Below are 27,606 nucleotides of genomic sequence, written 5' to 3'. Positions count from 1 at the left end.
CAATGCAAACTGAAACCGATCGATCGGCAAGACGATTTGGTGTCGCTATCGAATGGTGTCACCAGCAAATTACAACTTATTAAACGCCGCTCAGTCGTATTTAAGTTAGATCATCTAGTCGTAACTCTGCTTTCAGACGAGCACCGTTTGACAATACGCGCAAATTTTTAGTACAATTTAGGTCCAGCCGAGCTCTGTGTACGACTGCAGAGCCAAAAAACTTGAGGTTATTACAAGAGGGAAGTTTTCGTCAATCGATTCTGTTAAATCTGGCTTAATTCTGTCAAATAGGGCTATGGAATCGTTTTCCTGGAATATAAATACCGCTCAAAACACAGCAACGCTTTAAGTACCACCTTCTCTATACTGACTTTGGTGGAATTCACACATTATTCACTAGATGTCGCTGCGAGCGTGCGATAAATGATTTTAAACATCGCTTTTGTCGGATGAACCTGTGACGTCATGGATAGCGATGTTTTTACTTGCCGTAATCCAAAAATGATATGAGTATTTTATTCCTTTCCTTATCACACCCCTGCCCTCACATATTTGGCCATAATTTTTATGCTTTGTTTTTATTTGGGTTTCTTACATCGAGATCCCGTAAAACAGCTCACATGAATGAGTTAACCGAGCTCTCGTTCATTTTGAGCTGTATCGCACTCTCTAAAAAGAGCAATGGGATTCACAGTTAGAGCGCAATTTAATAGGATAAAGGCAACACAACTGCACACATTTGACTATCTCCGTTAGATTCTAGTTTATTGTGTTATTATATTTCGCACTCTATTTTCTATAATTTGAACAACACATTGGTAACCTTCGCTAGAGAGATAAGCGGGAGAAAATCATAAAAAACGACACAACACGCATACGTCGAACCTTATATTCAAGGGAGCATATATCTATTATTTGGTTTTCGATTTCAGTAATATCTTCCGTTTAATTTTGGTAAACATCCAGTAATTTTGGTATCATATTGGGGTAAGGTTTATGATAAGCCCAGATCTGGCTTGATCCGATTCTGCAATCGGAGCGCTTTTGAATATTAATACTGTCAATATAGTGAAGATGAATTTCTAGCTCAAATTAAGCCCAAATCTGCAAAAAAGACATATAAAACGGGTGTTAAACAAGTTTGTAAACCACCTTTGCGCATTAGCCTTACTCTCAGTGTGTAGTCCCAGCTGCCTGTAGACAACGCCGTTCCGTCTGGCGATACCTGAAGACAAGAAACTTTGTTCTCGTGCCCGTACAGCAGACACACGCGCTGTGCCTTAAGAGTGTCCCACACATTTACGGTGTAATCATTGTAGCCAGCGAATAGCAAACGACCGCTCACGGAAAAGTCGACGCAATTGACACCAAAAATGATGCTGTCTTTACTGAAAACGGCGACCTCTTTGTCGGCTCGCATATCAAACAAGCGACACTGGAAAGAAAAGGAGAATGTAGGATTAAGGGCCAATTTTGTGCCATACCAATCTGCCTCCTGACTTACGGTACTGTCGTCTGAACCAGTGCTAATCGCATCACCGCTGGGATGAAATTTCACGCTGTTCACGTCCGACTGATGCCCTTCAAACGATTGCACAACATGGCCCGATCGCATATCCCATATAAATGCCATCTTATCACAGCTACCCGATACAAAGGTATTGCCCGTTTCGTTAGGCGCCAAGTCAATCGACATTACGTCCCCTGTGTGGCCGTGAAAACTTTGCAACAACTGTCCTGACTCTACATCCCACAAAGCGCAGGTAGAATCGCCGCTACCAGTTAAAATTTGTTGATCGGAATTGGGAAAGATACAGCACGACATGTAACTTGTGTGCGTTCCGACCGTTTTCTTCCTGGACGAAATATCCTCCTCGAGTGCAATCGGATACACCGTCACCTTGTTGTCCAGCCCACTAAAAAGCGAAAAGCAAATACGTTTACGCAATGCACGGGTGTTTCCAACAGTTGGCGGCCGAACGTCGATACGTACCCGCATGCCACAAGATTGCCGGACGGTGCGTATGAACATCCCATAACCCACGTTGTTGGCATGGTAACCGCATGCTCCTTGTTGGTGGTAAATGCATCCCATATTATCAGCTTGCCGTCCTGCGATGAGGAAACAATATGCCTCTTGTCCGGAGACCAATCTGAGCACAGTACTTTAGCCTGGTGGCCTTTAAGAACACGGCGTGGTTTAATGTTCAGGTAACTTATCATTTCCAAGCGTTCGGCCACCGACGATACTAAAAAACCATCGAAAAAGGGGGGCATTATCACAGCACACACTGTTCACACTACCGGAATCAATAGAGGCAGCATCTTACGGGCAACATCGTTCAGCTTCTGGCGCTCCTCTTCTAGCTTAGTTTTGAGACATTCGGCTTCCTTTATGAGGGCAGACACTTTATCCGAGTTGTGAACACTGTTGAGTACGTCAGTCATCCTGGAATTTATCGGAAAATTGCGAAGATAAGTCGTTCGGGACACAGATTATTTTGTTATGAACAGGCAAAGTTGGGGCTTCAGCTTTTCTGCGATAAGCAGCATTGACAGCTCCAAGTTTTGCCAATTTTTTTTCTTTTCGAGCAGTTTTCGGGCAACAATGGTAAACGTCAAACTAGACATTCGCAAAATCGGTTTGTTTACCTGTCGCACGCCTTTCACAAATACCATTTCCCGCGCTTGGTAAACGAAAGCTCGCAAACTGTACGTGCAGTAAATATTTTGTGTCCGTTCGACTATTGGGAGCCAATACTGGTTCCATTCTCCTATAAGTGCAATGTTCTTTCGTTGTTTCATGTAGGATTTCTTAGCTAAGCGTCGTCGATCAGCATAATCGTGTGTGTTTGGCGTAGCCCAGCGATGCCGGCAATGGAAGCAACACACGAGAAGCGGTATTCGGTGGAAGACACAGAAAGCATGTGGAAAACGTTGGTGGTTACATTTACCGATATAGTCAACGATCATGGATCGCACCTGGAAAAGATTCTAAACATGATTCGGACGGATATTACCTACGATGATCCCGGCCTGTTCCCGAGAACGCTGCTAACGGATGCTGAGCGAGAGCGGTGTCGTAGCTTCATTTACTGGCTTATGTACCAGCTGCTTAGAATAGCGTCGTGCGAAGCCTATGAAAGGTAAGCTGGGAAGATACGCTACCCGTTGCTTTTGTCCGTGCATAAGTTTAATTTTTGGCACATTTCACTACAGAATTTCAGACATATACACCAATTTGCAGCGGGAAATAGTGACGGCCTGCTTCGTCAAGCAACGCTGGTTAGCCCTGGAAATTACGATGGAGTTTATCAAGCTGTTGGACCAAATGAATGATTATCAGACCGATGGTAGCGATACGATTCGCGCATTTTACCATGCCTTCAACAACGTCACCATACTCGGAACAGCATACAAGTGTGAAACGATAGCAATCGACAGCATCATCCGCTGCCGTATGATTCGCAAGCATTGCTTGCACGCCATAACGGAATCCATGTCCCTGATCATCAACCAGCAGAACGAAGAATCATCCAGCATTGTAAACCGCAGCTTGTGCACCGTTTTGCGAACGTTTTCGTTGGGCAATCTACAAGAGAAAGACGTGTGCATCACGTTTTTCCGGGTGTATTTCCAGCAAAACGATCAGGCACTATGCTCCAGCTATTCTTTGCAGCAAACATTAAACGTGATGAGCTTACTGGCTGTTGCTTTGAACCGAATCAGCGCTTGGTGCTCCGGTAGACTGGTGCATCAACGAGAAGTTGACAGATTTCTGCGATCGCTAACGGATCTCTACACCGCAATGAATACGAAGCGTGCATCGCTCCCACTCGAACAAGAGTGGACACACAAAATAAGCACCGTGTTGATAGAGTTGTTACGCAGTAGCAAAAACTGCCAAACGGCTGAAGGCATAAAGATAAACGAATTGCAACTACACAAATTGAATCATGAAATGTTAATGCTCCGAGAGAAGCTGAGTCCATCACTGGATACCCGGTTCGGGTTTGCGGACATGATCATCTGTGCCGAAATCATGGAGTTTGAAGAGATTATGGCCAAACAGATAGTGAAGCAAATCCATAATGCACTGTCCCGAACAATCGATCAAAACATTCGCGCCTCGCGCAAAACATCCGTCCGTTTGGTGAGCAGTATGTGGGACATGCTGTTAGAAAAAGTGGCACTCAACAACCATCTCCTAGAACGCGCTCTGACAGTGGCCAACAAAATCGTGTACAAACTAAGCGCTCAGCTGAAAACAAGCGCTATCTTCGATGATCCGATGGAAGCAGGTGAACATCAGTTTCTGTTTTTCGAATCGAAACTTTCCCTCTTGGAGGCAGCGTTCGTGGTGGAAAAATTCAGCGAAAGACAGGAAGGTCTGTTAAAAGTTGTGCTTGGTATACTACACGTAAGCGATTGCCGGTCGCTAAACGCTAGCCAGCAGCACGCGCTACTTCAAACTCTGTTTGCCCAGTTCGAGAAAGCATCTGCCAGTAACGACAAGAACTCGAAACATCGATGGAGCACCGATATAGACAGTGAGTTGTGTCGTAACGCATTGTTGCAGCTATGTAAATTGCAAACTGACCATTTGCATGCTGAAGTAGTGAGTAGCTGTATTGACGGACAACTTACCTCGCTGCTGAAGTTCATTGCCAATTCAAAGGATTGTATCGCCATGAAACGGACGCTGCTAGGTGCATTCCGACCTCTAGTATTGTCTTCGAAACTAGATTTAAAGATACTGTTTGACAATGTGTTTGTACCTCTGTTGGCAGCTAGTTACGATACTAAAACGTTGGTGGACATAATTGGAGTGTTAAATTTGTTGTTCTGCATCTGCTCCGCCGGGGACCAGAGTTTCCATGTAGTTCAGACATCAGAAGACCAACGACATTTTAGGTGCAACGAATGCAACCAGCACACAGAATCCGACCCACTGGCAAAAGATCTTTGTGTGAAAACAGCTTCAAAACTGTTGGTATCACAAGGGAAATCTATCGACCCGGTAAGACATATGCGAGACGTGTTAAGGAAAATCATTAATACAGAAGAAGAAACAGTCTTGCTGGCTTGGGCTGATTTTCTCCCAAGCGCGTTGAAACATTCCTTCGAATGCATGTTGGTGGACGATGAGGTCGTCTCGTTTTGGATGTCTTTATTCCGAAGCAATTCGACGAAAGTCTGCCAACAGATGACCAACCATATACCATCGATCGTCCAGACGCTCGCTACCAAACTAACCGACGAACCGGAACGGCACGACAAGTGTGTGCATAGCTTGTTGGAGCAGCTACTGCTAGCTACGAAGCGTTGCATCATGACGAAAACCAACTATTCCCACCAAATGGTCGTGGTGCGTATGATTGTGGAGTTTGCCGATGCCCATTACCATGCCACGACGAAGGAAGGAGTGACCGAAGCTAGGCAAATGTTGTTCCACTGCGTGCGAATGATGATTTTTCTACTGATGCATCCAGAATCGCACGTCACGCACGAAGCCTCAATAGCGATCGCGGAAATGTGCGCAAGGCAAGACATAAGCCCGTGGAAGATCCTGTCCTGGTATCGGCACGACATAATCAAGCAAATGATGGGTCTTGCCGTAAGCAACTACATCCTAGCCGGCATTACGCTGCACCAATCGATGAACAACGTGAGCCACACCTTCGAATGTAGGGATCCGGTCGATTTTGTGGGCAAACATTACAAAATCATTATGGCCATGTTGCTTCCCTGGTGCCTACGGGTGCCGAAATGTGACGATCTGTTGCGTGAGGTGGCCATCATCGTTCGGAAAGATTTGGTAGCGATGCTATCGGTATCATTTTTGACGATCTACACCTATCTGTTTATCAGTGAGTCGGTGGAAATAACTAACAACTGCATCGAGTACATTATGAAGCTAACGGGTAATAGCTTTTTCCATTTGCTGCATTCCGACATAAAGGTGAGCAACTGGAAACCCTTCCTTTAATATGTTACATACGGTGTGACGATGGCGTTACGATGACTTTCCACTCTTACCATTCCAGCGAACGGTATCGGAAGTGCTGATCTACTACCATATCAACCCAGAGTGTGTGATGCACGCATTTCGCAGCTTGCTCTCTAAGGACAGCGACATAGACGAGGTATCAACGGCGCGGATTGCGGAATACATCGCGGAACGATTTCTTGGAGTGCTGGCAAACCTAGAGGCAACGCTGGTGAATCCCGACGGAGAAAAATTTCTCAAAAGCCTGGCACTGCTAAGTCTCGGTGACATAATACGACTGCTCGGCGGGGAACACATTACACCGTTTCGGTTCAAAATCATTGCAGTGCTTCGAACGGCGCTCGCACTGCCCGAGGCACCGGCACTGACCAAACTTTGCGTGAACACGTGGCGCATTTTTATATGCACGGTCGACGTGCGTCAGCTTGGTTCGTTGCTGAGCACAATTTTCGTGACGCTGGAACCATTGCTTCTTTCGTTTCCGGAAAACATAGGCTACATCTTTCGGTATCTGGTCATCGAAAACAATAATCTGTTGGGCAACAACCTTGGCGATCTGTTCTTTCTCGAGGACACGAATGTTGCACACGACATTAAAGCGGTTGTGTCATCTCGTATTCCGAAGCACGACAGCAAGGATGGAACGGATCGGTTTGTACTGCGCCTAGAGGAGCTCATTCGACACTGTAATCACGAGAACCTGAAGATTCGAGCGTACGCCCTCGCCTACCTATGCCGACTGTGTGAAACAAGCCGTGCAGAGATAAATGAAGCTATACTGGGCCAACATCAGAATATGAGCCTTGCCCCAATAGCGACGATGGTAGAAACGTTGATACGCGGGCTGTGTGAGCAAGATGCAACCCTTCAAGAACGAGCTGCCGAATGTCTGGGCGAGCTGGGCGCTCTCGCACCCAGCCATCTGCCACCCAACTATGCACCGACAGGATTGGGATTCGCGCTCAGTATTCACTCGGATTGTTTTGCTATTATCGCGCTGCGCGAGCTGTGCCGAGCGTACCAGCGGCAAAAAGATTCCAAATTCGTAGACAGTTTTTCGCTCGCCATACAGGAAATATTGAACGAACGAGGCGTTTCCCCGGCGGCAGACAAGAAGCGCGAAGTGTGGGAAACCATCCCGGAACGGTTACGCCCGATTATGGAACCGTTGCTCACGTCCTGCTACACTACCGTGTCTAGAGCGTCCCTATCGATGGTGCACCCGGTGTTTAACAACATTCACTCAAGCCACGAATGGTGTTACCAGTGGGCGTCGCAAATGATCGAAGGGATAACGTGCGATTCGACACGCAATCTGCTGCGAGCATTTAAGCCAAGCTTGCGCTGCGATAGAGGAACACTGCTGATGATGCTACCGTACGTACTGCTTCATGCACTGCAGCTGAGCAGTGGAACCGAGCCAAGAAATCTAATCGCGGACGAGCTGCATACCGTGTTCCTCGCTGCCATAGCACATTCCGAAAGTGTGCCCACCATTTCTGCGATGGAGGACAGAAACAGTGTAGAAGATGTAGCCGGCAGTGCTGCTGCGGTGGAGTCGATCGTTTGCATCACTCCAGAACAGCAAGATACTTCCAGCAAGGAGCTAGCGTTGCAGTGCGCCAAGTATGCGTTCGGGTTATTTGACTTTCTCGAACGATGGAAACGGCAACATCTTAAGGAGAATGGTGCCAAGTCTTCGGCAAACCAACACGATTACGATGTGGTTGATAGTTTCCTGCGAAACTTTGACTGTGATCTACTGGCGCAAGTGAACTTCAAATGTCAAGAATACTCAAGAGCTCTGCAGTACGTAGAGTGCAGCTTAACCGGCGAGGATAATAAGGGTAGAAAGCTGCAGGATAAGCTATCGTTCTTGAGTGAAATTTTCTCCCGTCTCGGTGATTCCGATTCGGTCGAAGGAGTAATGGCTTTGAAAGCGACGGAACCGACGCTGCATGAGCTAATTCTTTATCACAACGCCACCGGCCGGCTACAGGAGGCTGTCGCATGCTACGAACGACTACTGCAGTTGACCAACGTGGAAGAACAAGCGCTCAGTCTGGACTATGTGAACAGTATGATCGAGTGTTATCTACGGCTGGATCAACCGGAAACAGCGCTTCTGTTGGCGGAAAGCTTGCTTGTCCGATTCCACGACACTGCGCTGCACAAACCGCTGCTGGACATACAGGCGGAACCATTGTACCGGTTGGGCCGGTTTGAAGAGCTCGAGGAACTAATCGTTCAGAGGCAGGCCGATCAGTTAAGTGGTGCGATCGATGGCGAAGAGCGGCATTGGGGAGTTATCTGTGGATCGCTGATAATTGCGTTCCGCCAGTCCCACTATGACAAATTTTGCACCGAAATCGAACGTGCCCGGCTGCATGTGGTGCAAGGCAGCTGCAGCGAACGCATCAGCTCACGCCCATTAGATGAGCAGCTGGGCACGTACGAGAGTCGCTACGATCAGGTGCTCAAGTTGCACATCATCCACGAGTTTGCCAAGTGTGGTCGCATCATGCAGAAGCTGCGCTCCTTGCAGCACGGTTCGGACGAGGAACGCAATACGGCCACAACGCTGTACGAGGATGTGCAGACGCTTATGGTTAATCTGAACGACAGGCTGGAGGTATTGCAACCGAATGCAACCACAATAGAACCGATCATCAGTCTGAGGCGTATACTGCTGAAAGAAATAAGCCGTACCATAGATACGATCCGCTGGCAGGGCAGCGACAATGAGAACGGTGTAAAGGAGCTTCGCCAGCTGATCGATCAGACCATCGGACAGCTTTGGATGAAGAGCACGGAGCTAGCATCGCGGGCCAATATGTACCAGCAGGCACTGTTGTACATTTTGCACGCGGAAAGCTATCGGCCGCCCGATCTTTTCATCAAAAATGCAAAACTGCTGTGGGATCGGCGCGACGTGACGGGTGCATTGAAAGTGCTCGAGCGTGGCGTGAACGAGATACTGGGCGATGTGGCGGCCGGTTCGATGGATGCGAACAGTCTGAAAGCCATACCGAAAGATCTTCGCTTGATATATGCGGAAGGCAAACGGCTGATTGCGACGTACAACGCTGAAGCTTCAAACATATCGGCAACTCTTAATCGGCGTTATTTCAAGGAAGCGTTAGATGCAAACCCGGAAAGTGAAATTGCATTAGTGCAGTTGGCCCAGTACATCGACAAACTGTACAGTTCATGTCCTGCGAGCGAGCAAAACTCCGCCAACTGTTGGGAGATGATGTTCGAGGTAATGAAATGTTACGGCAAATCGATGATGTTTGGATCGAGCTACATCTATCAATCGATGCCGCGGGTGCTAAGCATATGGCTCGACTCTACCGCCAAGACCATGCAAAAATCGGAAGACGCGTCGAGTTCTGCTGCCGTTATGAGTCGCAAAATCGCACTGTCCATGAACAAGTTGGCCAACAAGTTCAAGGATACGCTGTCGCCATACTTTTTCTTCACTGCCTTCTCGCAGCTAATTAGCAGAGTGGCCCATCCGTCACAGGACACGTTCTACGTGTTGAAAGGGATCATTGTGAAGTTGCTTCTCAACTACCCGCAGCAAACACTGTGGATGATGCTTAGCGTGTACAAATCATCCTACACCAACCGGGTGCGGCGATGCGTGGAAATATTCAACGATCGTCAGCTACTCCAGGTGGAGCCGATGCAAAAGCTGATAAAAGACTTTAACGCGTTGGCTGAACGACTGATCGAGCTTACCAACAAGGACATCCCCGGCCCGGCCAAAGGCATGCGAAGTAGTAACCCGGTCAAAATAACAGTTTCCTCGCTAGTGAGTGCTTTGCCCAAACTGTTGGCCGATAAAAACTTTTCGAACGTCATCATTCCCATCGAAAGGTGTATGCAGCTAGTGCTGAACAAGAACACGGGCATGAACTTTCAGCCATATCCGACGAATGCAATTTACATTGCGGGCATCGAGGAAGAGCTGACGGTGTTATTCTCGCTGCAAAAGCCTCGTAAGATAACGCTACGCGGGCATAACGGAAAGCATTACACGATGATGCTGAAGCCTAAGGATGATCTGCGAAAAGACTTCCGTTTGATGGAATTCAATGCGGTAGTGAAGCAATACCTCGCTCAAGATCCCGACGCAAAGTTTCGCCGGCTGTACATACGCACGTACGCCGTTCTGCCGCTAAATGAGGAGTGCGGTATAATAGAGTGGATATCGAACTTGAACCCGTTTCGCAGTATCGTATGCACGTATTACAAACAGCGCGGGCTAGGAATAACGGTGGCCGAGCTACGCAAATTCTCGTTCGAACGTTCCGATCCGCTGGCCAAGAAACGGCAAGCGTTCGAATCTATTCTCGTCCCCCGTCATCCGCCACTGTTTGGGGAATGGTTTCGGGACTGTTTTCCGAACCCCAACAACTGGTTCCAAGCGCGCTCGTCGTACATTAAAACCACCGCGGTCATTTCGATGGTTGGCTACATTCTGGGACTGGGCGATCGACACGGTGAGAATATTCTGTTCGATTCCACTAACGGCGATACCGTGCACGTAGACTTCAATTGTCTGTTTAACCGGGGAGAAACTTTCACTATCCCAGAGCTGGTACCTTTCCGGTTGACGCACAATATGGTCCATGCGATGGGACCACTGGGCGTGGAAGGGCTTTATCGGCGGTGCTGTGAAATAGTGTTGAGAATATTGCAAACGCACGCATCAACCTTCATGTCCGTGTTAAAGCCGTTCGTGTACGATCCCATGGTATCGTGGAGCAAGGTTGGCAATGCCAGTTTGGGACAGAGTGAATCGGGCAACCGGGACAGCTACGTCGAACGGACGGATCCCCAGGCAATGCATAATGTGTTGAACATTGAAGAGCGATTGAAAGGATACGTGAAGATAAAGGGCAAATTATCGCACATGCCATTATCTATAGAAGGGCAGGTAGATCATCTCATCAAGGAAGCAACAGACATAGATAATCTCGCGCAAATGTACATTGGCTGGTCGGCGTACACGTGAGGAAATGTTGTAATAGATGAACAGAAAGAAAAAAAATCTGAGTTATGGAGTTTTCATTCTTTTTTGTAACGTCGCGCCATTGATGACGATCACAAAGGCAATAGGCTGCAAAAACATTATTTTTTGTAAACTATTTTTTTATGTTGTATTTCTGGGCTAGTCATATTATGAGAAAAGACACCGGACGACCTAGTCCGACAAATCCTTTTGGGCCACGTGGACAGAGAAGACGTGGTAGGTCTTGAGATGATTGAGATGGAACGATGGCGTTGACTGTGAATGGCATCGCGATCCAAAAGCGCGAAGCGGTTGTAGCGCCTAATAAGTAAGTAAGTAAGTGAGCAAGTAAGTATTTCTCATGTATCCTGAAAGTAAAGGAAGAAATAAAACCAAATCGATTTGGAGATTTGGTAAAAGTAATATCGTAGAATCAAAAAAAAAGAACAGGCAGTGTTCCCCGTAAGCACTGTACTGTAACATGTGCGTGTACTGCGAAAGTTATATAAAACGCAATTTCTCCAACAACAAAACTGGCGGGAAAATCGGGAAAGCGATTCGTTTGCACTGCATTTAGTCTATGAGTAATTGTAGCGCTTTACGAAATTAAAAAAACGGATACGAATTGTGAAACACGCGGTCCATACACTTATTTGAATTCAAAGTAGGGTAGTTTGGTTGTCATGACGAGTAGGGGTATTTTTTGGTTGTCAGGAATGGGATAAAGCAAAAACATAAACATTGAGCTTGACTGAATGATGCTGTCATAATAGAACAACACGCGTGTGTGTCGATCGCAATAACATGTGTTTTTGCTTAGCATATTACAGCGTTCCGGTAGTAAATCGCTTTTACTTTTAGCTATACTTATTGCTTGCACTGCTCTTGGCAGTGCAGTGCTTACGGACATGCAAACCAGTAAACGAACCGATTGTGCATAACCGCAGAGGAGTTGTAAAGAAAACGGGGTCGTTAAGGGTAAGTGCTCACTTACAGCAAAGCCACACAAAGCCGGGCGTCTGCACATTACACATGTTGGCAATGGGCGGGGTGAGGGCGATTGGCGAGGGAAAACGGGGAGCTTTGTGTACATGCGTTATTAATCGATGGATAGATGAATGGTTGTCAAATTAGTAATAAATTTCACCACCTGATAACGTAGCAGTGTAGGATCGTGCAGAGCAGCTGCCTAAACCGTAGCTCAAAAGCACCACCAGCCACCGGAGCACTCTCCGAAAAGTGATTGTGTCCGATCGATTGGAGCTAAATGGGCGAAAGAGGGACTGACGCGACGGCAGCAAAATGAGTGCCAAAAGTTCGAAACCATTATTATGTTTTAAAGCAAAGCTTAGCTACAAACAACCGAAATACATGCCTCCACGCATTATTTGGCATGCTATTCATCCAGCTGCAATATGTACTGTTTGCGTTTCGCGATAACTCCTGCAATAGCAGATTACAGCTTTAAGTGAGATGGCCATTTCAAAGTAAAACTAAGCATGGGCAGCAAACGCCAGTATGTAACAAAGTGCGAAGATATCTTTCACCCGTGTTGCAGCGCAAAGTAAAAGTACCGACGGAAACAAAGCTGGACAACACGCCATAATGGGAGAACGTGCGTAGTAGTTGCGTTCCATGAACTAACAAACAACTGTTGTGACGTCCGAGAGATAGTAGCGGTTAGATACAGTATACCAGCAGTGCAGAAACCGATCATAACTGGTTAGCAAACGCACTGGGCCGGTTCACCACAGTACAGCAAGCGAGAAAAGAAACAAGTCTCGTGCGTGAGTTTCCCTCTTCAGCAAGGGATTATCCATACGATGGTTCGTCGGATGTGGTTTTGTAAAAAATGTGCGAATTTACGTACCAATACAGATAGTACAGAATCTTTAAATCGGCAGTGAAGATCGCAGTGTAGAAGGACACATAAAGAGAGAGAGAGAGAGAGAAAGTGGTCTCTGTGGAAAGTCAATCATTTTAACATCTCCTTTTCCTTTGGCCTTATTTTTTCCACCTCCACAGATCATATGTTGATGTTTGTAGCTGTTAGTTTATTAATCGCACGTGCAGCCTGCCGTAATCCACGAGGATCGTTAATGACTCGCAAACGACCAGCATTGGACACTGAACAAGTTCTAGCTAGTGCACCGAGCAAAATGTCTGCGCGCGAAAGTTCCGCCAGCCATCAGGAGGGAAGTACTCGTCCGCCCGTAACCCACCTGCCATCACCAGAAACATCATTTTCCGACCGTAAGCAGTACAGGTAATCTCAACAGGCACGTTTGATTGACGTGATGACTACTAGATCGATTACCATGGCACCCCCTCAACATCGATGGTTTTGTTTGTTTAATTCATAGGTCTATACTGCTAGCGAACGGTTTGCATGCACTATTGATTGCCGATCCAACGAGCCAAACGACAGCTCCGCCGCAGAAGGATGGAGAGAACGGGCTCCGCCACACCGCCAGTAGTTCTGCATCATCCGACGCTGAAGAAACGAATGAGCCGGACGATGATGAACGTTCACACAGTGAAACGAGTTTCGGTACTGCATCTGACGATGAGGGCAGCAATAGTGCTAATGAATCAATAATTATGGATGAGACCGAGGGCGAAAAACTGGCTGCCGCAGCTCTGTGCGTTGGTGTTGGTTCGTTCAACGATCCCCGTAACATACAAGGTCTGGCGCACTTTTTGGAACATATGATTTTCATGGGCAGCAAAAAGTATCCCCGCGAAAATGAATACGATTCGTACATCAGTGTAAGTTTGGGGTCCGATGTAATCATCATAGGTCACCACCACCAATTTCGCATTGTCCACTATTTGCAGAAATGTGGCGGCTTCGACAATGCGGTAACGGATTTGGAAGAAACCACTTTCTACTTCGAGATTGACGAAGCCCATCTAGAAGGGGCGTTGGACCGTTTTGCCAGCCTGTTCACCGAACCACTGATGCTGCGCGATTCCGTTTGCCGGGAACGTGATGCAGTGGAGAGTGAATTTCAAACGAACAAAAATCGATTTTCGTCAGCGCGTGAGCAGCTGGTCGCATCACTCGGTCGCGACGATCATCCGATTAGCCTGTTCTCGTGGGGCAACTTAGAAACGCTGAAGAAAAACATTACCGACGATGAGCTGTACTCGGAGCTGCACAACTTTCAGCGCCGTCACTATTCGGCCCATCGTATGCATTTTGCTGTGCAGGCGCGCATGAGCCTGGACGAGCTGGAGGCACTGACGGTGAAGTATTTTTCCGCCATCCCGTCCAACTGGCTGCCGGCGGACAATTTGTCATCACGGTTCAACGAAACAAACGCCTTCCGATCCGAGTACTACAACAAACTGTACGTTGTGAAGCCAATTTCGGATGTTTGCCAGCTTGACATTACGTGGTGTCTGCCGCCCTGTGTGCGGGTAGGTAAAGGCAGCGATAGGTTGTGGGTGTGCTTTTGCATTCATGTGCTGCTTTCCATTTCGCAGGATTACCACGTAAAGGCAATTGATTACCTGGCGTACGTTATGGGCTACGAGGGGAAAAACAGTTTAACTAGCTACCTACGCAAGAAGTAAGCACACAAAAAGCTTTGATTTCGAACATAATTCTCTACAGTTCATTTCTGCGCTCACTTCTTAGGTCATTAGCGCTAGATGTGCACACGGGTGCCAGCAATGGGTTTGAGAAGAATTCTCTTTACACCCTCTACACCGTATCGATAACGATGACCGATCAGGGTTTGGAAAATGTGGAGGAAATATTAAGGGCCGTCTACGCGTTTGTTCGCTTGCTAAAGCGCGAAGGACCGGTCGAACGCATTTTCAAAGAGCTGCAAGACCTCGAAGCGACCTCCTTCCGGTACCGCAAGGAAAAGGAAGCTAGTGACAACGTGGAAGAGCTAGTCATTAACATGCGGTACTACCCGCCGGAGCACATAATCACCGGGTCGGAACTGTACTTCAAGTATGACCCAGCGGAAATATGGACGGTCATAAACAACTTGAATGAGCCACGGTTTAATCTTATGATATCGTCCACCAAACCGTTCCGAAACGTTACGTACAACCGCACGGAAACTTGGTTCGGAACGGAATACGTCGAATTGGGTATGGCGTCAAACGATAAGCTAACTATAGCCGCATGCAAGCTATTAATAGTCTCTTTGTTTTGTGCTTATCGTTCGTGCGGGTAAAAGATGTTCCAGCGGAGTGGCAGCGGTTGTGGGAAACGGCTGAACCTATGCCAGAAATACGGCTTCAGGAAAAAAATCAGTACATTTCAACCAACTTCACCATTCTAGCGGATGAAGACGATGGGCTTGAGGTATGGCATAGGTTAGGGGAAATTAGATTTGAAAATGTCTATAACATTCTGCATCATATGAATGTTCCAGATTCCACCGTACCCGGAAAAGCTTCTGGACAATGACATGTGTGAATTGTGGTTCCGGCAAGATACCACGTTCCGACTTCCGTTAGCGTTAATGTATTTTTACATTATTTCCCCATTGCCGTTCAACGATCCGAGGAGGTAAGGAATGCAACAGTCCTCCTGCTTGATCCTGGATTTAATTATCCCGCTTTTGCTTACACCATTCCATAGCTCAGCGTTGGCCGGGTTCTTTATATCGATGGTGCGATTTCAACTGGCGGAAGAACTGTACCCCGCGGAAGTGGCGGGACTAACGTACGAACTGTATGCCGCTGAGAAAGGGCTGGTGCTGAAAGTTGAGGGGTACAATGAAAAATTGCCCATCGTAGCGGACGAGATTTCGGCCATGATGGGTCGATTCTCGGAGATGTTTAGCGAGAGCGTGTTTGATGTGATCAAGGTAAAGCTGGAGAAGGCATACTTCAACGATCTGATGAAGCCGAATAAGCTAAACAGGCAAGTAGTAGTGTGTATGGCGCTAAGGAACGTCCGTCTAATTTGCCAACACCCTGCACCACCCTTACAGAGATTTTCGTCTCAAGCTAGTGCAATTAAACCACTGGACAACGTTGGAAAAGTTCGAGTACATAAAAAACTTCACTGCCGACGATGTGCGCCACTTTGGAAAAGCTTTGTTCAGTGGTTTCAAAATCCAAGCCCTGGTTCAAGGCAATCTGTGCAAAGAAGTGGCCCAACAAGTGATGCACAAAGTGTTAAGCAATCTTAACGGATCACCGATACAAGATGTAAGCATTATTCGAAAATGCTACGTCAAGCTTCTTCTTTCATGGTGCTAAATTTTTTTTTTGTTATGTTACAGCTTAAAAGCATTGAACCGAAAACGCGCGAGATTCCTATCGGGGATTACTATCTGCGAATTTCCAATTTCCGGGAGCAGGATGTGAACAGTGTAACTACCACGTTCTATCAAGCAGGCCCGGTGACACCATTCCTGCACGCATCCTTAGAGCTGCTAGTTTCACTACTGGAGGAACCATTGTTTGATGTGCTGCGCACGAAAGAGCAGCTGGGCTACGATGTGTCCACTACGCTGCGCGACAACGCCGGCATATTGGGATTTTCGATAACGGTACACTCACAGGAAAACAAGTTCAGCTACCATCACATCGATGAACGGATTGAGCTATTCAATCAGCATTTCTGGCAGGTACTGCAGGACATGACGGACAAAGATTTTGAGTTGGTGAAAACATCGTTAAAGCACCGCAAGCAGGTCGTCGATACGGAGCTGAAGAATGAAGCTTCGCGCCATTGGGGTGAAATCACCACCGAGGAGTACATTTTCAACCGCAACAAGCTCGAGGTTGAGCAAATCGAAAAGCTCTCCAAATCGGATGTTTCGCAGCTGTTTCATCGCCTGGTGTTGGATTCCGCCAGCAGAAGAAAACTTTGCGTACAGGTTATTGGGAACGATGAGAAAACAGTGGAAGCCAACGCCACATTACCACCAACCGCCAGCAAGCAGCAGGATGCATATGATGGTACGAGTTTCCGCCTAAAGTACGTTCCGCCGCAAACGGAGTTGGATAGCAACAAGCAGCATATCGATGATATCGCGACCTTTGCAGCGCAGCTAAAAGTGCTCTCAATGGTTAAAATTGATTTTAATGCTGCGAATTGAAAAGCAGTCCAACAAAATGAGTGCGTGCGGTGATCCTTCATCATACCATCTCGCGTTGTGGCTTTATTTGGTACTTTGTTTTTGTTGCTTTTCGGCTTGCTGTCGACGGTGTTGTTGGATGAAATTGTTAAAATTGATCTCCTCCGCTTCGTCGTCACCTATGAGGTGTGTAAAGAGATAAAGAAATATATTGAAACACAGAAACATAAATAAAGAGGAATTGATAAAAAAAAAATGCTGATTGTTAATGGAATTAAACTGTTGGATTTGATAGGGGGCAATGCTGCAAAACTACAAGTTGCTATAGCAACAATAATTTTATACACAAAAATAACTTGCCAACGGATTACTTAGAATGCTCAAAAAAAAAATAACATCAAAAATTCTGGAAAATTCCTCGGTACAAACATGCACTAATGTTTGGAAATACGTTTTACAGGAAGCTATAATGTATACACTTACCCACGGCCACTACCGAACCATCGCCTTCGTGTCCTTCATCGTCATCGGAACTTTCGTTTGCTGGATGCTTTAGATAGATGGGATCGTTGCGATCCGTAACGATGTCACTCTCATTGCCAAGCGGAACTTCCTCACCCATATCGCTGACTGATTTTGTTGATTGTTCCTCAGTGCGCTTTTTGTTGGCTTTCTCTTCTCGCAGTTTATCGTACTCCTGTTTGTAATCACTGTAAGCAGAAAAAAAAACGATGAGCATGCTTTAAAAAGTGTAAAAATGGAGTCGGGCAGCTACATTTACCTTTCGTACTCTTGCACTGCTTCATTGAGCAGCATGAAGAATTGTTCGAATCCAATTCCGGTGGTTGACGAAACGCCGCAAGTTTTTAAGTTGCGGTAAAACTCGTCCAGCGTCAGCGACATCGTTCGAGTCAGATTGCTCACGTAGGCAGTTTCGTTTGCCAGTGCTTCCTGGAACGCTTCAAAGTCTTGCATCCATTGCACCGCAAATGTGTGTTCTTGAATGTCGATTTTGTTCATCACAATAACAAACGGTAAACGTGCTTTGTACAGGATGGAGCAGGCGTACAACATGTTGGACATGAAGGTGGTTGGGCTAGTGGAACGAACGATGTCCATCACGTACACTATGACGGTCGGGAAGGCGGTGGCCAATGCTTCGGTAATGATGGTGCCTGATGCCGACCAGGTGAATACTTCGATCTGTCCCGGCGTATCGATGACGCAGTATTCGTGCGTTTCCTTCGCCTTTTCTATCAGCTCGATTACTTTGCCAAATTTGGTGGAAAACAAGTTCAGTGCCGTCACGATTCCACCGTTCGGTCCTAGATTGTAGCGTTTCATTACCTCTTTATATTTCACCGTATCGCGTATATCTGAAAGTTAGGCACGGGCAAGCCAATCAGTAATCGGAAATAATGGGATGAAGGCAGACAAATAGAACGATTCGCTTTACCAATATTTACTGGATACGGTGTTTCGTGGCACGCAGGATCCAGATTAATCAAGTACGGCAAGGAACCGTTCGCATGCCGGTGTTGGGCTAACTTCCGCACGAAAGTGGTTTTGCCTGAGCCAGCCATTCCGAGCACGATGATGCAGACAGGCCCCTTTTTCGGAGCCGTTTTTCCTGCGGAAGTACCTGCGGAAGCCGGTGCCGCGCTTGGCTCCGTTGTTTCCATCTTTCCAGGGTCTGATTCAATTGGTTTGATGATGTTAGATGTGTTCGGTTCCAGAACAGTTTGCTGATCACGCGTGATTTGCTGTAAACAAACCGCTTCTTGTTGGGCTAAGGTTGTTACACAATTGGTTTTAACAGATGGACCATTCGATGAACGACAAGGTTGGTACATACCGGTAGTAGAATGACAGTTGGATCCGCAATTTTCTCTACGACCTTGGCCCATCTCCGCATAGCAATCTTGAGCTACTTTGAATATGTGCCCATAATTTAACGCTGCATCCAAATGCAGTCCTAATAGCCAAGATTTAGTCTGTTACAAGCTATAGACCATTATACGCGCGCCGGCTTTGCGAGAATTGCACGGTGCACGGGTTTGTATTTCGCTTTTAGAACGTTATTTAAGTGAAGGAAGACAGCACTGGGATAGTCAGTTCTACACAGTGTGCTCTTAATCACGTTGCACGTTCAGTAGGTCGTAAAGTTGGTGTTCCTTTTTAGATGAGAGTCGCCGTCTGTATAAATGTGATATTACACGAAGTTATCGTGTCGCCAGATAGCAGAATGAAAAAAAAACCAAACAAAATTAACTGTTTTAAATTTAATTAAGCCTCCAGGGACATCGGTACGAGGCAATTGGAAGAAAAGTCTTCATTACACATTACTTAATTGTTCGCCAGCAGATCCAAACAAATTCCCTCCGAACGCTTATCCAAATGGGACTGTAAGAGTAAATGAGATTGTTAACGCTTTAAACAAACGGCTATATAGCGGCTTAAACACCTACCTTAATGATGGCTATGTACTGTGGACGCTTAGCCATGGAGTAGCCGGTAAAAAAGAGAGGCTTCATCACTTCGGTCAAACTTTTCGCACCCGAGCAGAACAAATCCAGCGCAAGTTCAAGCATCGTTCCGAAGTCACATTCGTCCACTGCCAGGTTGGCGGCCGTTATTATGGGCTGCAGCTCTTTCATTGCCTCCTGATATTGGTCCATGTTCGCCGATCGATCAAGTTTGTCAAACTTGGAAAGAATTCTGCGCAGTTTGGCGTCACTCTCAAGCAGTGGCCTATACCCTACATCTTGCTTTCTGTCGTAAGGTACAACCAGCCCAACCTTGTGGAAAGTTTTACAAACGACGAGTTTGTTGCGAGCCTGTTGCTTGTCGCTAGCTTTCAGGCGGATGCCTTTTTGCTGCGCCCAATCATTGATTTGCTTTTTCATGTCCAATATTTTGCTTTTGTTGAATGGAGTTACAGTTACGACGTTTTCCAAATAGTGCCTGAAGGGAAGAATATTTGCAAGTTACAGTACACCGACATCGACCGCATCTGTAGTCGCTACACACTTACAGGAGACCATCGAACAAGTTTTCGCCAACTATTTTAAACTCACAACCCTTTTTCACGTCGTTGCAAGCCACCAAACCATCCACATCGTCCGGGCTGTCTCTCCAGTATCCGTAGTGCATACCCGTTCCCTTCTGAATGAATACCGTTTGAAACTCTGGCGGATCGAAGTAGAAACGCCAGTGACGTAGATAGTCGCCTGGTTCGTGAATTTTTACATCCTTAAACTTTCCAGCCAGTGCATCGTACGGTCCCACCAGCAGCAGTCCAAACGGCAAAAATACATCTTCCGGCTTGGTGTTTGCCTTCGCCCCTTGTGCTGTGCAGAACTCCCACAAGCTGTCGAAACACGGTGCCATTTCGACAAGAAACTTGTGTTTGATGAATTTTCTCGGATCTTCACACAGCTCCTTGTACTCGGCCTGCTTGGAATATTCGATCTGTGGATCGTACAGATCGCTCATCATTCCCACGCTCATCGGAACCGTTGGCAGGGTGTAGCGTTGACGCGACATGCCATGATACTCGGAACCAGCGTCTGCTGCCTCAGTATTATCCTCATCCCTCTCTGGCGTCGGAGGACGTTTGCATCGTTTAATGTCCTCCAGCTCCTGTTCGATGTTTGCTCCAGCTCGCTTGTTGATCGTGCCATCGTCCGGCAGAACCGACGCTTCTGCCGTTGGCGCATCTGTTGTAGCTTTTACCGGATGTGCGTATTTCTCCTTGTGAGCGGGATTCTTTTGATAGCAACTGGCGCCATACTTACAATCTGGTTTATCCATTTCTACTTTTTGGCCAGAGTTTAGTGTCTCGGTTCGGTTTGGTACGCTTTTCCGAAACTACGGGAGATAGGGCCAAAAATGTGAGCTTGCTTGTTTTAGAAATCTCGCGGGCCGCATTCTGCAACTTACAGAACTACCTCAAAGGCAAAGTGGACGACCCGTTGAAATAAAATATATCCTCTTGGTTATATGAGTTTATTAACTGTACAGCTTAGCCGGCAAGCACTTTATTGTTAACACTTGAATATTCGTGTGCATAGAAGACGCAGCAGCTTCATGCAGCGTTCCAGCGCACAAACACAAAGGTCGGTTCATTATAGGCTCCTTCGATGTTAACAGTTGCGTTTGACATTTGATTGCTCTTTTAATATTGCGGTTACGCGTGTGGCTGAAATCACTTGTGATATGGGTTGAGTCTTTTGCTACTGGGAAACGGCTTCATTTTATAAAAGGACGTTTAATTGATAATGTTCACTGTAAGCCGACTGAGAATCATATTATTATTCAGATTTTGGCAAACATAAATCGATCAAGCTGTGTCCCTGCTAGAAGTTGTCGAATGGTTCTTGTCACAACTAAAAGCTTTGATGAAACAGAGGCGCCATCTGGGAGCTCCTTTGAAGAAAACATCCTGCCGGGTGACGGCTCCTCCTGAAGCTACACTATGTTTAGCTTCTTTGCTATCTTCAGAGACTGGACTTTCTCGCCTGGAATCGCTTAGCAACACAAAACCTGTGGTTCTAGCTTCTAAAAGTAAAAGACAATTTATTCCATAATTAAATTGCTATCCATAATTACAGACACTTCTGTACGGGCCCCCCCCCCCCTAACTGAAACCTCACCGAACTCGAAACATTGGGGTGTCGGCGTGTTCTAGTTCCATCTGCTTTTCTTCTTCCGAGGAATCATGTCATTATCTTGGGACGGTTCGTTTCCCGCTTGCTCGTAAGTCTCGGGCTCGCCTGCCGTCGCTTCAGATCGTGATACTGTTGGCTTAACGAAAACGCCTCCCTCCGGCACTGTCTTTTCCCACGTTCTATCGCTGGACGCTTTAAACTGTGCGTTGTAGTGTGCGCGGAAAGTTTCCCGCATGGCAGACAAACGATCGGTGGCCGGACCCTTCGACGAACCGGCCGCTGGTTCGGACGGTTCGGCTTCATCCGGTGAGGTGGCAGCATTCAGTGGACGGCTCATCGGCCCTCGGTGAACTGCTCGCTGGCGAAATCCTAGCCCCGCTCCACCGACATTCAAGTTTTTGCCCTTATTCGTCTGCTTGAAACGGCTGTTTCGGAACCAAGAGCTTTGCATGGCAAGCTTCATTAAATCTTCTGGCACTTCCTGGTTGGCACCCTCCAGATTGCGCACCAGATGGCCGGAAAACTCTTTATCCTTGTCGGTGATCAACGTGTAGGCCGTACCCTTCTCCCCAGCACGTCCCGTACGCCCAATGCGATGCGTATGCGTGTCGATGTCGCGTGCAATATCGTAATTGACCACGGTGCGGATGTGGGGAATGTCGAGACCACGAGCTGCTACATCCGTAGCCACCATGATGTCTACGTCTCTACGCTTAAATCGAGTGATGACCGAGTTTCGCTCCGACTGGTCCATATCGCCGTGCAGCAGCACGACATCGTTCTCCTTGAGCCGCAAGTTGTTGGCCACCTGTTCAGCGTCGGCCTTTTTCGTGACGAAGATCAGTACGCTTCCCTCGGACAGTATCTGCACCAGATTGGTTAGCAGCCAGTTCCATTTGCTCGGCACGTTCGGCAGAATAACGATGTGTTGCGTTACATCCGAGTTGGCTTCTCCCAGGTCACCATGAATGATGCGCACCGGATCGGTGAGAACGTCGCGGGCCAGTTTTTCCACACGCTTCTTGAAAGTCGCACTGAACAACAGTGTCTGCCGGTCCGGGCGAATGTGGTTGCAGATTGAGCGCACCTGCGGTTCGAACCCCATGTTGAACATTTTGTCCGCTTCGTCCAGCACCAGATAAGTTACTCGCTGCAGGTTGGTCGCTTTGATCTTCACCATATCGATCATGCGACCCGGCGTAGCGACCACTATTTCCGCACCCTGCTCGAGCGCCTTACTCTGCTCCCATTTCGAGCCTCCGCCGTAGCAGCAGCAGATGCTTATGTTGTACACCTTTCCGAAGCGCTTAGCCTCGCTGTAGATTTGCAGTGACAACTCGCGGGTCGGCGCCAAAATCAACCCGATCGGACCATCGCCTGGCCCTAGCTCACGCTGATCCATGATGTGCACCAGCATTGGCCACAGAAAAGCGGCCGTTTTACCGCTACCCGTTTTGGCGATACCGATAATGTCACGGCCACTTAGCGCGGCCGGAATCGCCTGGGCCTGTATCGGTGTCGGTGTGCTGTACTCCGACTTGCGGATCGCTTTCATCAGCGATTCGTCAAATCCAAAGTGGGCAAAACTGGTGACGGGATGTGGTGGCATTGGGCCGCTTACTTTAACACCCAGCGTCTGACGAAGTTCCTGTACTTTCGCGTGCGACAGATTGACAATATCCTCGTGGGGGATGTAGAAGTTTTTCTCAAACTTCAAATATTCAATCTCCGAATGATCGATAGCCGGAAGGGGATCAATTTCCCGGCGTCTTGGTGGTGGCACTGGATTACCATCCTCGTCGTACTCCAGCTCAGCATCAGAACCTTCCTCCATTAGGCCGGCGTGCGGATTCTCCTGCATGTATCTTTAAGGAGAGAGATTAACATTAATCGATTGGAATGTTTACCAACTGTTATTTGTTGAGCACCAACTGTATTTACCGGTAGTAGCTTTCCTCGTCATCTTCATCGTCAATGTCGCCGCGAGTGCCTTTTTTAGGATCCACTTGCGACTGTGGAATTTTCATGTTCTCTATCTTCACCTGTTCTTCGATGCCAGCCATAAACGCATCTAGCGGATCTTCCTCATCGTCGGATGAATTATTGGCCTTTGGCTGTGATGATAAAGTGTACAAGTTAAACCCAACCATATTTAGTGTTGCAACTTAGCCACTTACAGCTGTATCGTCTGCCGATGGAGAACCCGGCGCTGGTATGTATTCTAAATGCTGCCCGGCAGGTTCGTCCTCCTCGTCGAAATATCTGAAGAATGCAAACGATATAGCATAGCCCGAAAATATACCTAGCTTCACACAGGGACTGCTTACTCGTCTTCCGTTCTGCCGCGGCGTTTGCCAACCGAATATTGCGAGGGATTGGAAAACTGATGCATTGACTCTATGGTATGGTAGCCATGCTTGGAAATGCCCGAACCCTGATTGAAGGATTTCGGCGGAGGTACTCCCGACGCTCTGACGCATAACGAACTAGGTGGGGGAACCGCATTCAGGGAGTAGCTGCGGCTTTGGTCCTTTGCGTTATGCTGTGGCTGTATTGATCGATTGCGACGCATCTGAAAGCTGAAGTTTCCGCGATTTCGATTCATTCTGGGCGCAGGGTTTCGCTTGGTTGGCTGTCGTTCAGTGGTTTCTGGTTATTTTTCACAAGCTATCGGACCTATTCACGACAAAACAACACCTACGGTAGGAAAATCGATGGTAAACTATAAATTGAGCTTTTTCACCCGAGCAATAAACAGGAAAGGTTGGACTATCACGCTGTGGTTGATGTTTTGACAGGATGTATAGCAACAATTTGACAAATGCCGAATGGTGCCCCTAGCAACGCAATTACCCAGTTAGCAAAATGTGTGTATACCAGGCGGAAGAGATGAAAAGGAAGAGGGAAAGAAACCGGTAAAAGACTCGAGAAGCACTCCCCCTAGAATATTTTGTGTGCAGTACTGTGGCCTGTCATTTTTATTGCACAGTGGGATTTTTGTATGGCAATAACTCGTTTCATGTAAACATTGTGCATTGTTCCCTAATAATGTTACTGGACAGCTGGACTACATTGTAAGAAGTGATTTGAAATGTTATGTTATGTTATGCTATTTTTCCTGCTTTTCTGAATATCTATGCCCGTTAACAAGTATCCATCGAACCAATGTTCCGTTACTGTCCGGGAAGACCGTGTATGTTGTAAGCCTGATTGGTCACTCCTAGCGCGACCAAAAGTTATTACGTAGCTCCTGTAAGCCAATATAAATGGTCAGGATAGAGGGAGGGGGATTTAATCGAATAATAAGCAATATTTCATTCGTCTTTATTCAACCATTTTTGACCACACTGAAAGCACACTGTGAAGCTTTCGCAACGTATACTGCAGATTGCATACATTCAGGTGTAAATACTACATTACCTAACGAATATTGTCAGGGGGGGCTTTCTCGAGTCTTTTATCAAGAAACCTGAAAAAGGAAGAATGGAATGTAAAAGGATGTAGGGATGAACAGTGCCCGAAAGAAAATTGAAACGATATGAACAAAATGCAAATGTAATAATCGGATTGCTGACGGTTATTACAACGGATTTACATCCACGGAAGGCTTTCGGAAAGGAATTATGGTGCATTTTTAGGAGACGGAAGATTTCTGTTCGGTCCGAACTGGAAGAGAATGCGCGAAAGAATGGTCAGTTTCGTTGTCATTCGGTTGACAAAGGCCTATTCGTATGTACACAATGGGTAACATTCATCCGGACGTTACACAAAGTAAAATATTTCACGCAAAGGGCAAAATTCGACCATAATCAATGTTTTGTTAAAACTGAGCGAAAATAAATTCAGTCTTGTGGTAGAGCTTAAACATCGGTTCAAAATACCCTGGTAACAAAATCGTAATGCTTTCTCGCTCTACCTAAGTAACAAGTAAACCTATCAAAGCGAGAAAGGATGATGATTTTGTCACCGGGGAAGTCTCTCTAAGCTCTCACCCGAATAATGGGGTGATGGAATAGGGTAACGCTGGTTAAACCACGAATTAATGATCTCCTCTCACTACAATCAAATTTTTCAAGTAGGCTGAATAAATAACAATTTAATAAAGCCAACATGAGTCGAATGGGGATGCGACGGGTTTTTACTGAAAATCCATCTTCTATAGACCTTGGTTGAAACTTCCAACATGTTAATTGGGAAGTATCAACAACGTTTGACGGCGGGCTTGTTGGCCAAGCGGGAGCAAGGTATGTAGATATAGAAGGTAGAGTTGTTTAGAGCAAATTGACATTTCTCGACCTGACATAACAGTTCCGTGGTGATCGAGGGGAAGGGCAAGGTATGTAGATATAGAAGGTAGAGTTGTTTAGAGCAAATTGACATTTCTCGACCTGACATAACAGTTCCGTGGTGATCGAGGGGAAGGGTATTGAGAAGAGTGATGGCAGCGTCGGAGGAGGCGCCGGTGGTGTTATCGCTTGTGATTTTTTGACGAAAAATGCAACCAAATATCGTCAATCTTCTGTGGGACAACACCTAATATGCGAAGATGACCCATAAATTAGCGAAATTGCTCAAAGGACTGAGAATCGAGGCTGTTTGTTCATGTTGGTAGCCCCATACCATATGTTTTTGTAAACAAACTCTGACATAACTCGACTAAAATGTCGCCCTGTCAAATCGATAAAAATCCACCTTCTAAATACATACACCTTGGGGGAAGGGTATTGAGAAGAGTGATGGCAGCGTCGGAGGAGGCGCCGGTGGTGGTATCGCTTGAGATTTTTTGACGAAAAATGCAACCAAATATCGTCAAACTTCTGTGGAACAACATTTGATATGCGAAGATGACCCATAAATTAGCGAAATTGCTCAAGGGATTGAGAATCGAGGCTGTTTGTTCATGTTTGTTGCCCATACCATATGTTTTTGTAAACAAACTCTGACATAACTCGACTAAAATGTCGCCCTGTCAAATCGATAAAAATCCACCTTCTAAATACATACACCTTGAGCGGGAGTACGAAAAGCACGCACAGCTGATTTCCTTCGCAGCGCTTGCTTGTCAGCAAAGATTGTGTACAGTCGCAGTACAACAATAACAGCATGAAGCCGATAGTTGTTGCCGACGAAATGTTTCCGGAGGGCCCTGGCCCATTTATGGACCTGGAAGAGGTATTTGCGGAATTGTTTTACCATCGCCATTGGTGCTAAAGTAATAGTGTAATACACGTTCCTTCATCGCTAGGCAGGGGGATCATCAGGATTGCTGATGGATCTAGCGGCGAACGAGAAGGATGTGCATGCTGATTTTTTCAATGGTAAGATTATTACCCAAACCTGCCACCAAGCTGTGCGCGTTTTTTATTTAAATTTGAATGCTTTTTAATATTTTACACAGAGTTTGAAGATTTGTTTGACGAAGACGAGGAGGCACAGATGTAGATGGTTTGGAGCATGGAGCCCTACGGAACCTCCCATTGAAACGGCGTAAACACGACGAATTGTGTAAAAAAGTCGACAGTTTCTCAAGATTCGTTTCACACGTTCGATATTGATGACGGTATTGAATAACATCCTTTTCGTGAGCTAATGTGCTTCTTTATCTGTAACAATCCCTACCGACTATGGGTCCTGTAAACTGGATGGGGGGTGGTGTGTGGAGGGCGTGATGGGCGTTTGTGGATAATCCAGCAAACTCTTACATTTTTCATTCTAAACTAAGCATATAAAATGGCCAGCAATATGGATAAGAACATAAATTGAAGGAATAAACTGAGTTCTGTCGTAATTAAACCAAATATATCTTTTAAGGAATTAGATGAAAGTGATAAGCTTGGGCATTATAATAAT

At 46.5% G+C, this 27,606-nt stretch overlaps 7 protein-coding genes across 16 annotated transcripts; 3 read left to right on the top strand and 4 right to left on the bottom strand.

The window, feature by feature from the left end:
* Positions 1-738: 738 nt before the first annotated feature.
* On the bottom strand, positions 739-2,603 carry LOC118517704 (guanine nucleotide-binding protein subunit beta-5). Its single transcript, XM_036064139.1, has 5 exons — positions 2,331-2,603; positions 1,994-2,249; positions 1,505-1,916; positions 1,172-1,435; positions 739-1,104 (listed from the first exon to the last, which is right to left on the bottom strand). The coding sequence occupies exons 1-5, from the start codon at positions 2,446-2,448 to the stop codon at positions 1,093-1,095; spliced, it is 1,062 nt and encodes a 353-aa protein (XP_035920032.1). The 5' UTR covers positions 2,449-2,603; the 3' UTR covers positions 739-1,092.
* Positions 2,604-2,625: 22 nt separating this feature from the next.
* On the top strand, positions 2,626-11,166 carry LOC118517699 (serine/threonine-protein kinase ATR). Of its 2 annotated transcripts, none has more exons than XM_036064123.1 (4): positions 2,626-2,712; positions 2,810-3,146; positions 3,220-5,962; positions 6,048-11,166. In XM_036064123.1, exons 2-4 carry the CDS (start codon positions 2,869-2,871, stop codon positions 11,031-11,033), a joined length of 8,007 nt encoding a protein of 2,668 aa, XP_035920016.1. In that variant the 5' UTR covers positions 2,626-2,712; positions 2,810-2,868; the 3' UTR covers positions 11,034-11,166. The 2 variants fall into 2 exon arrangements, with proteins under 2 accessions (XP_035920016.1, XP_035920017.1); XM_036064124.1 differs by having other exon boundaries at positions 2,659-2,734.
* Positions 11,167-11,784: 618 nt separating this feature from the next.
* On the top strand, positions 11,785-17,355 carry LOC118517700 (nardilysin-like). 6 transcript variants are annotated; one of them, XM_036064128.1, is made up of 11 exons: positions 11,785-12,008; positions 13,056-13,296; positions 13,394-13,799; positions 13,869-14,453; positions 14,520-14,605; positions 14,674-15,140; positions 15,230-15,357; positions 15,428-15,564; positions 15,637-15,921; positions 15,992-16,211; positions 16,286-17,342. In XM_036064128.1, the coding sequence occupies exons 2-11, from the start codon at positions 13,061-13,063 to the stop codon at positions 17,105-17,107; spliced, it is 3,372 nt and encodes a 1,123-aa protein (XP_035920021.1). In that variant the 5' UTR covers positions 11,785-12,008; positions 13,056-13,060; the 3' UTR covers positions 17,108-17,342. The 6 variants fall into 6 exon arrangements, with proteins under 6 accessions (XP_035920021.1, XP_035920019.1, XP_035920020.1 ...); XM_036064126.1 differs by lacking the exon at positions 11,785-12,008 and adding an exon at positions 12,178-12,345; XM_036064127.1 differs by lacking the exon at positions 11,785-12,008 and adding an exon at positions 12,379-12,645.
* On the bottom strand, positions 17,133-19,008 carry LOC118517702 (GPN-loop GTPase 1). The gene is made up of 4 exons (XM_036064133.1): positions 18,543-19,008; positions 17,868-18,462; positions 17,570-17,796; positions 17,133-17,265 (listed from the first exon to the last, which is right to left on the bottom strand). Exons 1-4 carry the CDS (start codon positions 18,991-18,993, stop codon positions 17,171-17,173), a joined length of 1,368 nt encoding a protein of 455 aa, XP_035920026.1. The 5' UTR covers positions 18,994-19,008; the 3' UTR covers positions 17,133-17,170.
* A 345-nt stretch (positions 19,009-19,353) lies between these two features.
* Positions 19,354-21,217, bottom strand: LOC118517703 (histone PARylation factor 1-like). 4 transcript variants are annotated; one of them, XM_036064136.1, is made up of 5 exons: positions 21,029-21,217; positions 20,884-20,956; positions 20,121-20,814; positions 19,555-20,050; positions 19,354-19,489 (listed from the first exon to the last, which is right to left on the bottom strand). In XM_036064136.1, the coding sequence occupies exons 2-5, from the start codon at positions 20,897-20,899 to the stop codon at positions 19,433-19,435; spliced, it is 1,263 nt and encodes a 420-aa protein (XP_035920029.1). In that variant the 5' UTR covers positions 20,900-20,956; positions 21,029-21,217; the 3' UTR covers positions 19,354-19,432. The 4 variants fall into 4 exon arrangements, with proteins under 4 accessions (XP_035920029.1, XP_035920030.1, XP_035920027.1 ...); XM_036064137.1 differs by having other exon boundaries at positions 21,037-21,178; XM_036064134.1 differs by having other exon boundaries at positions 20,121-20,956; positions 21,029-21,207.
* LOC118517701 (ATP-dependent RNA helicase DDX42) lies at positions 21,090-24,547 on the bottom strand. Its single transcript, XM_036064132.1, has 5 exons — positions 24,084-24,547; positions 23,934-24,018; positions 23,698-23,870; positions 21,742-23,621; positions 21,090-21,646 (listed from the first exon to the last, which is right to left on the bottom strand). The coding sequence occupies exons 1-4, from the start codon at positions 24,359-24,361 to the stop codon at positions 21,773-21,775; spliced, it is 2,385 nt and encodes a 794-aa protein (XP_035920025.1). The 5' UTR covers positions 24,362-24,547; the 3' UTR covers positions 21,090-21,646; positions 21,742-21,772.
* A 2,215-nt stretch (positions 24,548-26,762) lies between these two features.
* LOC118517698 (COP9 signalosome complex subunit 9) lies at positions 26,763-27,554 on the top strand. The gene is made up of 3 exons (XM_036064122.1): positions 26,763-26,928; positions 27,002-27,074; positions 27,155-27,554. Exons 1-3 carry the CDS (start codon positions 26,860-26,862, stop codon positions 27,196-27,198), a joined length of 186 nt encoding a protein of 61 aa, XP_035920015.1. The 5' UTR covers positions 26,763-26,859; the 3' UTR covers positions 27,199-27,554.
* The last annotated feature ends 52 nt before the right edge of the window (positions 27,555-27,606 follow it).

This window comes from Anopheles stephensi, chromosome 2, assembly GCF_013141755.1.
Source record: "Anopheles stephensi strain Indian chromosome 2, UCI_ANSTEP_V1.0, whole genome shotgun sequence".
In the NCBI taxonomy this organism is placed as follows: domain Eukaryota; kingdom Metazoa; phylum Arthropoda; class Insecta; order Diptera; family Culicidae; genus Anopheles; species Anopheles stephensi.
Note: the sequence above shows the minus strand (reverse complement) of the source record. Positions and strands in the feature narration are given on the sequence as shown.

Coding starts and splice junctions, on each gene's coding strand:
- LOC118517704 (XM_036064139.1), bottom strand. CDS start 2,448: ATGACTGACGTACTCAACAGTGTTCACAACTCGGATAAAGTGTCTGCC. Junction 1,917..1,993: donor GGCAATCTTGTGGCATGCGG/GTACGTATCGAC, acceptor TTCGCTTTTTAG/TGGGCTGGACAACAAGGTGA. Junction 1,436..1,504: donor CTGGTTCAGACGACAGTACC/GTAAGTCAGGAG, acceptor TTTTCTTTCCAG/TGTCGCTTGTTTGATATGCG.
- LOC118517699 (XM_036064123.1), top strand. CDS start 2,869: ATGCCGGCAATGGAAGCAACACACGAGAAGCGGTATTCGGTGGAAGAC. Junction 3,147..3,219: donor TCGTGCGAAGCCTATGAAAG/GTAAGCTGGGAA, acceptor ATTTCACTACAG/AATTTCAGACATATACACCA. Junction 5,963..6,047: donor TGCTGCATTCCGACATAAAG/GTGAGCAACTGG, acceptor TTACCATTCCAG/CGAACGGTATCGGAAGTGCT.
- LOC118517700 (XM_036064125.1), top strand. CDS start 12,854: ATGGTTCGTCGGATGTGGTTTTGTAAAAAAT. Junction 13,800..13,868: donor AATACGATTCGTACATCAGT/GTAAGTTTGGGG, acceptor CACTATTTGCAG/AAATGTGGCGGCTTCGACAA. Junction 15,141..15,229: donor AACGGAATACGTCGAATTGG/GTATGGCGTCAA, acceptor TGCGGGTAAAAG/ATGTTCCAGCGGAGTGGCAG.
- LOC118517702 (XM_036064133.1), bottom strand. CDS start 18,993: ATGGGCCAAGGTCGTAGAGAAAATTGCGGATCCAACTGTCATTCTACT. Junction 17,797..17,867: donor GCAGTGCAAGAGTACGAAAG/GTAAATGTAGCT, acceptor TTCTGCTTACAG/TGATTACAAACAGGAGTACG. Junction 17,266..17,569: donor TGGTTCGGTAGTGGCCGTGG/GTAAGTGTATAC, acceptor CACACCTCATAG/GTGACGACGAAGCGGAGGAG.
- LOC118517703 (XM_036064134.1), bottom strand. CDS start 20,899: ATGGATAAACCAGATTGTAAGTATGGCGCCAGTTGCTATCAAAAGAAT. Junction 20,051..20,120: donor AACTTGTTCGATGGTCTCCT/GTAAGTGTGTAG, acceptor TCTTCCCTTCAG/GCACTATTTGGAAAACGTCG. Junction 19,490..19,554: donor AGTACATAGCCATCATTAAG/GTAGGTGTTTAA, acceptor TTACTCTTACAG/TCCCATTTGGATAAGCGTTC.
- LOC118517701 (XM_036064132.1), bottom strand. CDS start 24,361: ATGAATCGAAATCGCGGAAACTTCAGCTTTCAGATGCGTCGCAATCGA. Junction 24,019..24,083: donor CGCGGCAGAACGGAAGACGA/GTAAGCAGTCCC, acceptor TGCATTCTTCAG/ATATTTCGACGAGGAGGACG. Junction 23,622..23,697: donor GACGAGGAAAGCTACTACCG/GTAAATACAGTT, acceptor CTCTCCTTAAAG/ATACATGCAGGAGAATCCGC.
- LOC118517698 (XM_036064122.1), top strand. CDS start 26,860: ATGAAGCCGATAGTTGTTGCCGACGAAATGTTTCCGGAGGGCCCTGGC. Junction 26,929..27,001: donor CATTTATGGACCTGGAAGAG/GTATTTGCGGAA, acceptor CTTCATCGCTAG/GCAGGGGGATCATCAGGATT. Junction 27,075..27,154: donor GCATGCTGATTTTTTCAATG/GTAAGATTATTA, acceptor TATTTTACACAG/AGTTTGAAGATTTGTTTGAC.